General features: G+C 35.4%; 1 protein-coding gene across 3 annotated transcripts in view; it reads right to left on the bottom strand.

Moving 5' to 3' along the window:
- Nucleotides 1-15,455, bottom strand: part of LOC115212385 (protein-glutamine gamma-glutamyltransferase K) — a 427,663-nt gene that overhangs the window by 67,375 nt on the left and 344,833 nt on the right. For all 3 annotated transcript variants that reach the window (XM_029781270.2, XM_029781286.2, XM_029781278.2), the window contains one exon: nt 875-1,057. In XM_029781270.2, the coding sequence (XP_029637130.1) occupies nt 875-1,057 (183 nt within the window). The remainder of the gene's footprint in view (nt 1-874; nt 1,058-15,455) is intronic.

Below are 15,455 nucleotides of genomic sequence, written 5' to 3'. Positions count from 1 at the left end.
TTACGACAGTCACATGACCTGTTGTGCTTCTTTCGAATTTCAGAATCACCTTGATAATCATGAGGGAAACGAATTTCAAAAGTCAAGAATTCATCAAAATTGACTGTAATTAACGGAAGGACAGTCTGATTGTCTCTGGAGGAAAGAGGAAGGCTGCGGACATGTGTTTTTGATTAGATGTCATGCATACACACATACATACATACATGCATACATACAAACACACACACACATACATATGTACTTGCATACATACACATACATACATACATACACACACACAGGCAGACAGGCAAAAGATACATACACATTCACATAAACACACCGAGGAGGGAATAATAGGGAATAGAGATATTTGTTTATTTCCCGTATTACAGTATTTTGATCCTTTCTATGTTCGGAAATGGCATCCTAAAGGGGTTTAATAAAATATCTAACAGTAATCTATCTTAAACCAAACTTTATAAAATATCACTATGATTTCTTTTTGATGCAGGGAGAAAACTCTTTAGTCAATAGCTTCAAACCCTTAGATAGCTAGTACAAAATAGTAAGTTGACTGAATTGTTAGACCAACGGAAAAATATCTTGCGGTTTGTCTTACGACTCTTTATGTTCTGAGTTCAAATCCTGTAGAGATCAACTTTGTCTTTCGTCCTTCAAGGGGTTGAAAAAATAAAGTACCCGTCAAGGACTGGTGTATATAGTTTCGACTTACCTTCAACCAAATAAAACTGCAGGCCTTGTCACTAAATTTGATTTTTGAGTAATTTAGACGACAATTATTCTTTATTATTCTGTATTTGTGTGTGTGTGCGTGTGTGTGTGTGTGTGTATGCGCGTGCGTATTTATGTATGTTTAAATGATACTTACCAGTAACAAATTTTAGAACAATTGTATCTTCAGATGGTACAAAGTTTCGGTCAAACACAATATGTATTTCAAATGGCTGACCACGACGAAGTATGAGATTTGGTAACTCATATTGGTTGGTTCTGTGTCCGTAGCGGTTGACATTTCGTTGTAAATCGACTGAACGTGGCCTAAGTTGTCCCTCTGTGAAAATAAGACAAATGAAATATGGTGTAGTAATTATTAAGGGAAGCATAGTATATTTTTACATAGTGAGATATAGAGTACAAAAAGGCTTTATAAATTATGTATAAGGCGTTATATATGAAAAAAACAAAAGTCAATTGTGAATCGTGACCATATATCTCTTCCAAAACTGTGCCAAGGCTTCGCTAATTGTTTTAGGCCCCTATGTAGTCGTGAGTTGACATGGATGTCCTTTAGACCCTTCTACCTTAACCAGTAGAACATCGAAAACGTGACAACTAAAGAGAGGAGGGGAGGGAGAGAGAGACAGAGAGACAGGGACCTAGAGAGGGAGAGAAAGGGAGAGAGAGAGAGAGTGAAAGAGATAGATAGAGAGTTGCATCGGCACTCGGCTAGTATTCATTACAGATGAGTAAACTGGAGCAACATGAAATGAAGTACCCTGCTCAAGGACACAATGCATTACTCGGGTTAGGAATCGAACCGCAATCGCGCGATCAACATTAATCCACACACTTTCACAAAGAAACGTAGACAAGATTGCACAATGGAATCGAACTCTGCGTCTTCAGTAGACCATGATACAACTACACGAAAGAGACCTACGAAGATGCTGTGTGTAGCTAGAGATTTTACATTACACTAATATAAAGGTATGGACAGAAAGCCTCTGCTCCATCTGCTAAAAATAACAACCAAATCCCCTTCCAACTGCATACATCTACCTAACGAAAAATGAAAGGAGATATTATTGAAACTTGTAGTCTTCGATGTCACACAGACTCTAGACTTGCCCGGTGACTGCTCGTAGGGCTAAAAAAAAAGCAAGCACATTAATATTGGTTTCAAACTTTGGCAGAAGAGCAGCAATTTCGGAGAAGGGGTTAAATAGATTACATCAATCGCAGTGTTTGACTGGTACTTATTTAAATGACCTCGAAAGGATGAAAAGCAATCGACCTTGGCTAAATTTGAACTTAGAATGTGAAGACAAGCGAAATGCCGATAACTATTTTTTTCTAGTGTTCTAATGATTCTGCCAGCTCACTGCCTTTTCAAGGACATTAGTATTTAGATATACACTGAACCGCAAGAGAAACGTGATATTTCAAATGTCATTTTTATATTCTTTTATTTGTTTCAGTCATTTGACTGCAGCCATGCTGGAGCACCGCCTTTAGTCGAGCAAAACAACCCCAGGACTTATTCTTTGTAAGCCTAGTACTTATTCTATCGGTCTCTATTACCGAACCGCTAGATGACCGGGACGTAAACACACCAGCATCGGTTGTCAAGCGATGTTGGGGGGAACAAACATAGACACACAAAACCAATGAAAGGCATTGGCGCTACGTTGATCAAATCCTAAGACCTCACTTCATGCCCTTCGCGCATCACCATAGCCACGTGACGCTTCCTCCCACACGGCCAGGATTATCATGAACTTCCTGCGTCAGCACAACATCAGAACCATTCCGTGGTCGACTCTCAGCCCTGATTTGAACCCAATTGAATACTTGTGGGATCAAATCGAGGGGCGGCTCAACCAGGTGGTCCCAAGGCCGACAACCTGTTTGGAACTGGAGGCAGCATTCCTCAGGGTGTGGGCACAGGTGCCAATAGCTTTTGTGAAGCGCCATATGCATTCCATGTACCGACGGTGCATGGCCGTTTTGAACACCTAGGGAGGGCGTACTTGGTATTGAACATGTCATGCCCTACATTCTAGATGTGCTGGATCCGCTACTACTAGAACACATGACAATGACCCATTGACTGTGGTCAAAGTGCATCCAAGAAATTGATTTTATCAGATTTATCAAAATTTATCTCTGACATATTGAAATTGAAACATATTTCACAGCCACACACGTCTCGCGTTTCTTTTGCGCTCCAGTGTATATTTATTTTCAACTTTGATTCAGAATACGATTACAACACAAACATTTTAAATTATTTTTTTAAAAATGATTTAATTTTTTTAAAATACACAAATCAGAGTGGCGTTTTGTAATCTATTATGTTACATACTAATGACAGTTATGTGAGCTTGAAACAACAAAGTGTCAAATGCAGACTTTTTGGAGCCAAATATTTTTATTAACTTTTGTATATTTGAAAAGTAACTTTGCCACTTGGAACTGAATTTAATATTTCGAATTTAAAAAATAGGAAAAAAAATATTTCAAGTGTTTTGCAGAAATCTCTTCAAATTTCTTCGATTAATATATTTAGCGGCAACTAAATTCGTAGCGAAACTAGTTCTTACCGAAAAAAAAAGAATTGCGCAAGAGTAAATGACAGATATGTGAAGGCATATGGCCTAGCGGTTAGAGCAGCGGACTCGCGGTCGTGGGTTCGAATCTCAGACCGGGCGATGTGTGTATTTATAAGCGTAACACGTAAGTTCCACGCGGCTCCGGCAGAAGGTAATGGTGTAGTTCTGCTGACTCTTTCGCCATAACTTTCTCACACTGTTTCCTCCTGCATTTTAAATTATTTTTTAAAAAATGATTTAATTTGTTAAAAATACACAAATCAGACTGGCGTTTTGTAATCTATTATGTTACATACTAATGACAGTTATGTGAGCTTGAAACAACAAAGTGTCAAATGCAGACTTTTTGGAGCCAAATATTTTTATTAACTTTTGTATATTTGAAAAGTAACTTTGCCACTTGGAACTAAATTTAATATTTCGAATTTAAAAATTAGGAAAAAAAATATTTCAAGTGTTTTGCAGAAATCTCTTCAAATTTCTTCGATTAATATATTTAGCGGCAACTAAATTCGTAGCGAAACTAGTTCTTACCGAAAAAAAAAGAATTGCGCAAGAGTAAATGACAGATATGTGAAGGCATATGGCCTAGCGGTTAGAGCAGCGGACTCGCGGTCGTGGGTTCGAATCTCAGACCGGGCGATGTGTGTATTTAAAGCGTAACACGTAAGTTCCACGCGGCTCCGGCAGAAGGTAATGGTGTAGTTCTGCTGACTCTCTCGCCATAACTTTCTCACACTGTTTCCTCCTGCATTTTAAATTATTTTTTAAAAAATGATTTAATTTGTTAAAAATACACAAATCAGACTGGCGTTTTGTAATCTATTATGTTACATACTAATGACAGTTATGTGAGCTTGAAACAACAAACGGACCGGCGTCCCGTCCAGGTGGGGAACCTATACGCCAATGAAACCGGCAAACCGGCCCTTATGAGACAAGCATGACTCGAGAAGGAACGAACAACAACAACAACAAATGATATAGATATTCCATTAATGGTAACGAACGTTCAAGGTAAGCATGACGATAAACTTCACTTTGGTAAAATTAGCTTATTCAAATTAAAGTGTATACTTTCTTTCAAATGAAGGTGAGTTTTAATCATAAACTTAACCCATCTTTCTGCTTGAACTTTTAAATATTATTAAAAATTCAAACAAAATCTTACTTCTTTCAGCTCACTCGAAAACGCAAATAGACCATTCTCTGATATTGTTTGAAATTTTGGGACAAAGCCAGCACTTTCGGAGGGAGGATTAAATCGATTACATCGACTCCAGTGCTCAACTGGTATTTATTTTATCAACCACAAAAGATTGAAAGGCAAAGTGAACCTCGGTGGAGTTTGAACACGGAACATAGAGACGGATGAAACACCGCTCAGCTTCTTAACCGGCGTGCTAACGATTCTGCCGGCTCGCCGCCTTAGACCAATTTCTTATATTGCTCCATAATTTCCGAAATTTCCAGCAAACTACGATTTTAGGATATTGTAATGCCAGCTGGTGCTTAATGTCTCATTACAGTACGGTGTTTGGAGATTGTAGTCAAGACATTTAACCTCACATTGTCTTGGCAGCGTCAACGCTGGATGATGAATGAGTATGTTGTTAGCTTAAAGTATTACATTCAGGTAGGAGCAAAGCAAGCTACATTACAAGACAATGATGTTGCAAGTCATGTCTCGGAAATCCAAAGGATTATAGGAATCATCCTAATAGCTCTTCATTCTTAAATTAAACTTTTTCCCAATTTATTTGAAGTGGTGACATTGAGAGCAGATTTGTATGGAGGGATATTTACATAAATTCTATTTTTACATATATAAATCCTAATTGAATATATGCTCAGCTAATTCATCAAGTATCCCTTTAAATATCATTGTAAGTCTAGCTATAAGCCCTGATGTTTACCAGTAAACAATGTCCCTATTTGATGACGAACCCTTGAATTTTTTATAGGGAGATCTCAGATGTAAACAGAATAACTCACGGATAGAGGAGACAGTCCCTTTGTGGGTAACATGAAGGGAATACGCAATGAAGATCTGGAGATGACGAAAGACTGACGCTTGCTATGGAGTGATAAAGCTTCCCTTCCCTCTGTACCTCACATTTATGCTACCCACTTCTGTTTTCTTTCTATCCTTCTTTTCCTCTTACATTCATTCAGTCATTCATTCATTCTTTCTTTCTTTCTTTCTTTCTTTCTTTCTTTCTTTCTTTCTTTCTTTCTCTCTCTCTCTCACACATACACACACAAACACGCACATACCTTCTCCCCCACCTCTCTTAGACGATTTTGTTTATTCGGTATATTGTGAAAAACTGAACTTCATTTAAAAATATGTTCGGAAAATTAATATACGGTTTCGATTTCAAGTACCACGGAAGGCGTAACAATGTTTCTCTAAATGTTTTACTTTTAAATTTGCTTATATTTATTCAATTTTCAGGTGTTAAGCTCCATGACTGTAAATGACTCTAACTCCAAGACTGTAAATTTTCTTAATGTTTTCTTATATATATATATTCTTAATTTTCTTGTATATATATATATTCTTAATTTTCTTACACACACACATATATATTCAGATTATGCAACAGAAGCAGTTTTATAACGTAAATGCTGTTACCACATACTTAACGCGCAGGTGTTGTTTAAACGCCAGAAATCGCGATTTATTGTCCGGAAAACATTTATTAAAGACATATAGTGTTAAAAAACATAGTATACTATAGAAACGAAATCGTCCCAGAAGAGAACACGAGGGTGGTAGAGACGTATTTTGCCGTAATTGCTGTTTATACGAAATCTCTGGCATGAAATATATACAAATAGTCAAAAAAATTACTGAATTTATAATCCGAATTTATTCTAGTTTTGCACCAGCATTACAAATTAGCAAATATTTTTTATATTATCTGTATTTGCAACAAGATTTCAATTTCCTTTCGGAAGTGACATGAGTGCCTAGTATTTATAAGCTGAATTCACGGCGAAATACGTATCTCTCGCTCTCGTGTTTATTTCTGGGTCGATTTTCATTCGCTTACTTTATGTCAAGTGCAAAAGAAGAAAGGATGCCAAGTTTTAATGTTCAAGGGCAAGCTTACCAGCTAAAAGCTGGTTCACTGTAGCCCCTATCTAATAAAAAACCAAAGCGCAGTACTCTAGCTAGGCCGGGTGCTTCGGCTTGGGAACTCATATTTTTTGACAAGAGAAACATATTCCTTGTAGGACTACAAACTATTGTGATAATGAATAATCGCACACATCAATTCATAACGCAGAAGGGGAACCGAGTAAAGTGAATACAGCATTTTACTGGAATAGATTTTAACTTCGGAAAAATAAAAGTAAATTTGAACGGGTAGATAAGGAAAGTGAAACTAGACTCTGATGCAGATTGAACTCCAACGATCAGAATTTCCATCGATCTTATGATCTTAATAATGTTTTCTAACATTGGTATAATACCAAATGACTTTTGGGTGCTCAGTCAATTCAATAATGGCTTGACTGTTACTCATTTTATTGACACCAGTATGAGAAATGTAAAAGTCTATTCCAACAAGATTTAAATACCACGTAAAAAGACGTAACTAAATGCTGGAAGCCATTTTGCCAGGCTCAAATTTTCTGTGAGCATTCATATACACATCTATTTCTGTCATGGTGAGAATTAACTTTCTAACTTTCACAGCTTAGAGTGGGAATATTAGCACGAAATAAATCCAAATAAAGATGAAATTCTCTTCTAAATCTGGAGTCATTTGACAGATATTTAGGGTATACCATAAGGTATCGAACGGTTTCAATAGCAGTATGTGATAAATGTGATTCAGTTTTTAAGAAAAGAGATACAGAAATGCTAAACGGAATCATTAATGGAACATTCAAATGATGATGATGATGATGATGATGATGGAAGCATGGACATAAAATATATGAAAGGAAACAATAAAGAAGGTAACATGATATATGGCAATATATCATGTGCCAGTGGCTATGAATGACATGGAAAAGAGAATTAAAGAATGAATAATCTTTTGCTGAAGAGAGAATAACAAATACTGTTTAAGTATTGCAGAAAATGTGTGAAGAAGCGAAAGACATGGAACAACATGATATAGGAAGAGAAAAATAATGGAGTTTGAAAAAATATTGATTTTTTAAAAAAATAATTTGTTCTGAACGCTTGGAAATATGTAGGAGTGGATATACTTATCAGATCGACCCCAATATGTTTCCTACCTATTTTATCGACCCCAGGAGTTACTAAGGCGAAGTCGAGTCAGAGCGTAGAGTGTTGAAATTAGACACTGTAAAGCTACAGCCTGGTTCTATACGGTTTTAACAAATTCCCAAATAAATGGCGGATACGTCCATTAAATGATATAGTAATTGTTTTCGGTGAAAAACCTGTATTGCTTACCAGTGTAAATAATAATAATAATAATAATAATAATAATAATAATAATAATAATAATAATAACAATAATAATAATAATAATTTGTATTATTATTATTATTATTATTATTATTATTATTATTATTATTATTATTATTATTATTATTATCATTATTATTATAACTACCAAAAACTGAGCAAATATAAAGACCTTGAAATAGAAATTAGCAAAATGTGGAACCTGAAGACTAAAACAATACCTGTTGTCATAGGTTCCCTAGGAATGATAGCAAAAGGCGCTGATTGTTACCTAGCTCAGACACTAGGAAATCCCAAAATGGCAGAAATTCAAAAGATAGTGCTCATGGGAACTGCCCATATCCTACGTAAAATACTGACTATATAATCTCAAATTTTAAAGCTAACTCATAATTTTCTTATGTTTTCTTAAACATTATCTATGCACAAAACCAAATATATGACACCCTAGGCATAACGCCAACATGAACTTCTAACTTGTTGTCTCTTGAGGTCTCTGGGTGAGACTTGGAGCCAACTTGTACAAATGCAAAGCAAAAGCCAAGCATAAATAATAATAATAATTATAATAATAATAACTAACCGAGGTAATATAATATTGGTTATAAGTAACTGTTGTCACATTAGGGGTATGCGGAATGGAAGTGTTAATATGGTAAATGGGAGGAAATAACGCGTTAAAAGGAATAGAAGGGAATTCACATGACAACATATTACGATTAAACATCATAAGTTGTAATGGGTCTAAAGTATTTACGCAAGAACTTGGAGAGAAAGTAGTGTAGCAGTATGTTGAATGTCCTGGATGCAGAAAATAAATGCAGTATGTCATTGTGTCGCCTAGTTAACGAACTATACTGGACAACACGAAAATTAGTAATTTATGCATGAACTTTAAATACAATCAATTGAAAAGAAATGATTGGAATACAGACTTGACATTTGAAATTACTTCCAAACAGAACACATGGACTTCTGATATAACTCGTTCTACTACTAATATGCCGCATGAAAAGAAAACCAAATAAAGAGATGAAATATATATGGCGTATATTTATTTCCTGCGTTGTATCGATAATTGATAAATCTCTGGTTTAATTTCAGATCAATAACAAATGAATATAAAACAATAGATTGCGACACTTGGAATGTATGTCAAGTTATTGTTAATACAAAACAAAAACTAAACAAAAAAGAATGAGAAAAAACGAGAGTTAATTTCTTACGAACTTACATGATAGTTTTCAATGTTAATTCAAGAGCTCACTCGACACGCTTATGATACTTCAGCTCGATTGAAACAACTTCCTATTACATAGCTGACATATGTAAACTCTTAAGCTCTGTCAAGAACCAAAAGCTTTTCAAACTAAGCCAAGCAAGAAATATTTTCTTCGAAGATTCTACCAAATAAGAAGATTAAATCAAAACTATGTTTTTCTAGTAGATTGTAAACTGCGTTTTGATGTTAGCAGTCAGTTAGAATAAACATATTTCCAATAATTAAGTGGATTATTAAAGGAAAGAGTATTGCTAATATCATAACAGGCATTTGAATTTATGACACGTCATGTTCTTGTGTAACTAATATGTTCAGTCATAAGCTCAATATAGTCAGGTAGATTTGGTTGGGATGATTGACACAGTGTACTATAACCTAAAGCCTACACCGTATTAGTATTCTTATTGTTTTTAAATTCAGAAACCAAAAGAGAAGCTGTGCTCAAGCGTTAGTAGACTCTCTTATATTGGTGCGGTCGACACAGTCGGTATTGTCCGAACATCAGTAAGTGAACGTCTTTAAGAGAATCGTAGGAAGAGAAGGTATTTCTGCAGGCTGCGACTTTGGGAGAAATGGCTGGACAAAACATTATTGGATTGCATCCTTGTTTTATCCTTTATTCGTTTCAGTCATTTGACTGTGGTCATACTGGGACACCACCGTAAGGTGCATATGTGCTTGGTGTCTAAGAATAGTGTACGGGGTAGACAAGAAGATAAGAGAGAGGATGAGGAGGTAGAGGAAGATAAGGTAAACAAAAATAAAGCGAAATGAAAGGAATTTAAAGAGAGTAGTAGATGTCTGGTAGTCTCAAAGTCGGGAGGAAATTTGGTAGTAATTGCTTGTCTCCGTCCTGGCTAAAGTCAGTGGCTGTAGAGTTATTTTTAGCAATGGGGTTGTGTGTGCGTAGGTAGTCGAGAAAGGAAGAGCTAGTTGAATTTTAAATTATTTCTGAGTGGGAGTTAGAGTTAGGGGTTTATAGTAGGGGATTTATTGGGTTAAGGTTTAAAATAGATTAAGGATAAATTAAAGAATTAATATTTATCTCATAGCGTGATGAGGTACGGTAGATAGATATAAGGTAAGACATAAGAGAGAAATAAGAGTTATAGAGATATAGAAGGGGTATGTGTTAATGATCATAGGGGTTTGTATGTAGGTGCTATTCGTGGGTGGGGTGAGCTTACATTTAGATTTATAAAGAATTTAAAAGTGCGGAAGAATTTGTGCTTACACGTAGTGAAGTCCTCGTATTTATAAAGCAATTGTAGTGAATTTGGGGTTAGAATTTTGAGACCTTTTGAGCAAAGTCCACAACTAGAGTGTTGGCCCTGATATGGGGTACCCGAGTCTATCATAGCCCAGGACATTTTTTCCTATATTTTTCTATTAATTAGATGGTGTATGTGGCGGGCTAGTGATGTGGAATTACTATTCACCTTTTTGCCTACCAAATACATTCACAAGACTTTGACCGGACCGAGGCTATTGTAGAAGACAACTGACCAAGGTACCACATAATGGGACTGAGCCCGGGAACATATGGTTGGGAAGCAAGTTTCTTACCACACAGCCACGCCTGCGTCTATATGTATGACGAAACAGAGTAGACGAGAGAAGAGACAAAAGATTAATCAAATGGTACCAGGTGAAGATGGTGCACTAAATGCTATGTTTGAACAACAGAGTTGCATTAATAACTATAAAACACCGAAGGAAGATATAATGCCTGTAAGAAAGAATGCTTATACAATTTAATTCAACGAGTCTCCGCTAAACCTGTAAATGTTATTTATTTTTGTTTTTGTGAAGAATATTGAATGAGATTCTTGTGTGCAAAACTACAGCACTGTATTGGACAATGCAACTCGATGAAGCTGTGTAGAATTGATTACAGCTGAAGCAGAAACTTAAACTTTGGAATGCAATTTTAGTAAATTTATATATGTTATGTGATCGTCACTTATTTGTAGAGAATCTAAATGCTTTTAATAAGTACCGGCAGAAGGTACATGACAGTTTCATTGCTGCACAGTGTTTGTATTTTTGAGCTGTTGAAGGCGATTAGGTTATCACTTGAGAATATTATCTGGGAATTTTGTTCGAGGAAGCAGTGTGCATCTGGCTTGAGATGTATCAGTTGCGTTTGGATACCGCTGCCTCGGCAAGGAAAGCTAAAGAGAAATAGATACTATTTGCATTGAAGTATAAATGAGATTAAGCTTTATAGCCAGTATGATCATGATTTTAAGAAGTTAAAGTCTGGGAGACATAACCAAAACTTATGACACGTACAGAATTAGGTTGGAAAAAAAAATCTATTCACACTGTAAACTAGTCGTTATACCAGAAACTCTGAATTTTACACATGAGAGATAGGAGTCCTCAGGAGAGAAACTGAGCTAACAGTTTTTCATGTCAAACATGGTCGAAGGCTTTTTACAGGATTTCTCAAAGATGGGAGATAAATGATGCGTGGCGCGAAAAAAGGAGACCGATTGATATAGCTTGATATAAAGCCATATTAACGGTTATACATATATGAAAAGAATTTTAAGTTGCCTATGTTTATCCATCCGTCAACTTCGATTGAACAGGTCAATGATAAAAAAAAAACTTTTTCGGATTTTGTTTTTGCGTGTATATCTAGAACTACATTTTCTATCAAGGAATTTTATCGTTGAGATTGTTATTGTTTCCTTCACCTCTGAGGTACAGAAAGTGAAAGTAATCGACCAATCTATTTTTTAGCCACTTTCTATAAATTGGAATGAATTTCTCCAGCGACAGAAAAACATTGAAAATTTTGCAAGGGTAGAAAGTAGGTATAGAGTGCATTATTTTGGTCAAATATCTGCAATAATCGATTTGCTGGAATTGAATCAAGACTGGGTGCACATGTTACGAGGACAGGTAAAGACGGAGAGATTGAGCAGAGTGTTATTGTATGAGTTTGGAAACTGACATTGGAAAAATCTGAAAACCAACTAAAATTGTAAGATACTAGTGAGTTACACCGTGTATTATATGGAGTTTTGGATTGGCAGAAAGGATAAAGTGACCCGTGTTTCATCGTAATTTTTAAGTTTATATTAAGCTGTTGGCATTGTGTTCAAGTACTTTTTCTATCACTATCAAAGAAAATTGCTGGAAAGTCACTTTGAAAAATAAAATCCAAAAGACTGGCTACTACTGAAATATTGTTCTTCGTTTGATAAGAAACGTCCAATTTTTTTTAATAACTGCATTATATATAATGTTCTTTCGCTCAGAATACAATTTCAAAAAGTATATTTTCAAAGTATTTATTATATTAGTAAGATATGTAATTGTATGATTAGATTCAGGTAGGCGTTATGCTGTTGTTAAATCTCTTGTATGAAATGTCGAACTTCACATACACGTCACATTTTTATGATAGCATCCAGTCGTATGATAAGCTCTAAGCAATACTGTCAGACGCAGAATAACCGCATTTATTTGCAGTCAAGCGAACAAATCGAATAAACAGTAAACGTAGGTCTTTAGTATGCGGTAAGCGTGAGGGGTAGATATTGGACGCTTAATTCAACACTATGAAGAAAAAAAACAAGACGGCATCAGTGTCTCTCTTATATAAAATTAATATACATGACATTTTAAATATTATCTTCAGACATCTTCCAGACATCTTCATAGAATAGCTGTCATATTTACGAAAAGTAAATGAAAAAATAATTCTGTGAAAACCTTTTCACAATTTTTTCTGGATTTCTGTCTTTTGCAATCAACGTATGTTATTAAAGTTTCGGAGAGAGCTACATACACCCTATAAAAACACATTAAAATGTTATTGTACCGCTTATTCTGTTTTATAGGTAATAATAAAATGAAAATAATTCATTGAACTCTATGGTCTGGTTGTTGATACTAATAGTATATTTAAAAATAGAAAATAAAACTCTACAAAATGGTAATACTGCATGTACATTCATAAAATATACAATCGTATATTTGGTATGTGGAGGCGCAATGGCCTAGTGGTTAGGGCAGCGGATCGCGGTTTCGATTCCCAGACCGGGCGTTGTGTGTGTTTATTGAGCGAAAACACCAAAAAAGCTCCACGAGGCTCCGGCAGGGGGTGGTGATCCCTGCTGTACTCTTTCACCACTCTTTCTCCCACTCTTTCTTCTGTTGGCCTGCTCGCTTAGCCAGCGGGGTGGCGTCATTCGAAGGCTAAAACAATGCGAACGCATTGTGACCAGCGATGTGTAACAACATCTGATGGTCTGGTCGGTCACGTGATCACGTGATATTTGGTATACTCGTACAAAGATGCACACAACTTCATATATCTGGCAGTGGTGGGGAGTATGTATGTATGTATGTATGTATGTATGTATGCATGGATGCATGGATGCATGCTTGCATGTATATGAATGTATATATCCGGCCGGGCTATGACTTTCAACTGCATCAGGTAGTGGGATTCTGGTGGTTAGGAAATTCAATGGTTTTGAGGAGTATAGAACCACTTCTTAGCCAGTATTCTATCCAATCTATTCTGACCTGGAATACAAATACCTGTTCGTGTTCCAGTTATGGGCTAACTAGCACACGTGACGACATTCCATCTGAGCGCAGGGACGCAGAAACACCTTGGTAGGTGTCAGGATGCGCTTTAAAACTATCGGGTGTAAGGGTTCTTTAGTTGTTGTTACAGCATCATTCTAGGAGAGCGAAGCGACAATCTCGCTTTCCCATGTTTATTAGGTACTAATCACGGAGACCCAAAGAGTGGTACGTCACCCAAAGACGAACAAATCTTTCTTTACGATGATCTCGTTTGTCACTGCATCTACTGAAAGTCAGAAATGCCATTGACAATAAGAAAGCACAAGAAGACGGGAATCTTACGTGGAGAAGAATGAATCACACACATACACACATACACACACACACTATATCTATCTATCTATCTATCTATCTATCTATCTATCGATCGATCTCCCCTCTCTCTCTATATATATACGCACACACACATATATATACATATATATACATATATATATACATATACCTATATATATATATATATATATATATATATATATATATATATATATATATATATATGTGTGTGTGTGTGTGTGTGGTGTGTATATATATATATAGTAAAGTTGGGAGTAGGTGTGAGAGGAAGAGAGGAGAGAGGAGGAGGATTAGATGAAGAGGGTTAGATGCATGAAGAGAGGAAGAGAGAGAGAGAGGGGGATAAAGAGAGATAGAGAGACATAGGTAATGAATTTCTACGAATATGTTCTACATATATGTATGGAGGCTGAGAATAGACTTTCTTTGAGATGTATCATATAAAAAAACCTCAGGAAATAATCGAAAAAGAGTTCAGAAACTTCAAAAATATGGCATTTAAAAATGGAAATGGTAATATCGAATACTGGGGAAAAAAATCAGTTAATTATACCACGCTGAGAAGTAATTTTCTTAGAATGTACTTGAGGAATTGGATGTTGGATTAACAGAACCGATCAATAATTTGGCAAAATGAATTCATGTGACAATACAATAGACAGTATGTAAATGTATATATATATATATATACATATATATATACACAGAAATGGAGAGAGTGATATATATATGCATATAGATAGATTGATAGATAGTTTGATAAATACATACACACACCTATATATATATATATATATATATGCAATAAAGGGTGGAATATAATTAATTTAATAAAATTTCGGTATGTGGTTTTGAGCAACTTGTTGCATTTAACCCTTATTTATAATTATTATATATATATTATATATATATATATATATAAGTTCAGCAAAAATTTAGATTCAGATGAATATGGTACTTAAGTTAAAGGCACCAGAATTTGGTATGGTATTATCCATATAATTCAAAATGGGGTGATTATAATCAAAATAAGCAACAAGGATATCCTAAGATAGTATAGTACAATCGTTTCATGCTACTTCATTTAATTAAACAATGTAAGTATTACATCAGTTTTAAAATGTAGAGCACTCTTCAGCCACATATGGAATTATTAAAATGTTCATTTTTGTACTTATTCCATTTGCCAATATTACAAAGAGAGTAGGCATATAGGCAGCGAGGTGAATTTCATCCAGAAAAACATGGTAGTAGAAGATCTTAACTCATGGGCACATTTTTTAATCACTGAGTTCACTTTGTTATTTAGATTTACCAATGGGGAGGGGGTTTTCTATTAAGTTCAGTGGAGAGAATCAAGAATTTTTCTATTTATAGATAGAGGAAGGGGCAGTTTAAATCCAACCCTTTTATGAAGAATTTAAACCTTCCAAATATAGGTACCATAATAGCAAGACTAAATATATAT

The sequence above is a fragment of the Octopus sinensis genome, linkage group LG1 (genome assembly GCF_006345805.1).
Source record: "Octopus sinensis linkage group LG1, ASM634580v1, whole genome shotgun sequence".
In the NCBI taxonomy this organism is placed as follows: Eukaryota; Metazoa; Mollusca; class Cephalopoda; order Octopoda; family Octopodidae; genus Octopus; species Octopus sinensis.
Note: the sequence above shows the minus strand (reverse complement) of the source record. Positions and strands in the feature narration are given on the sequence as shown.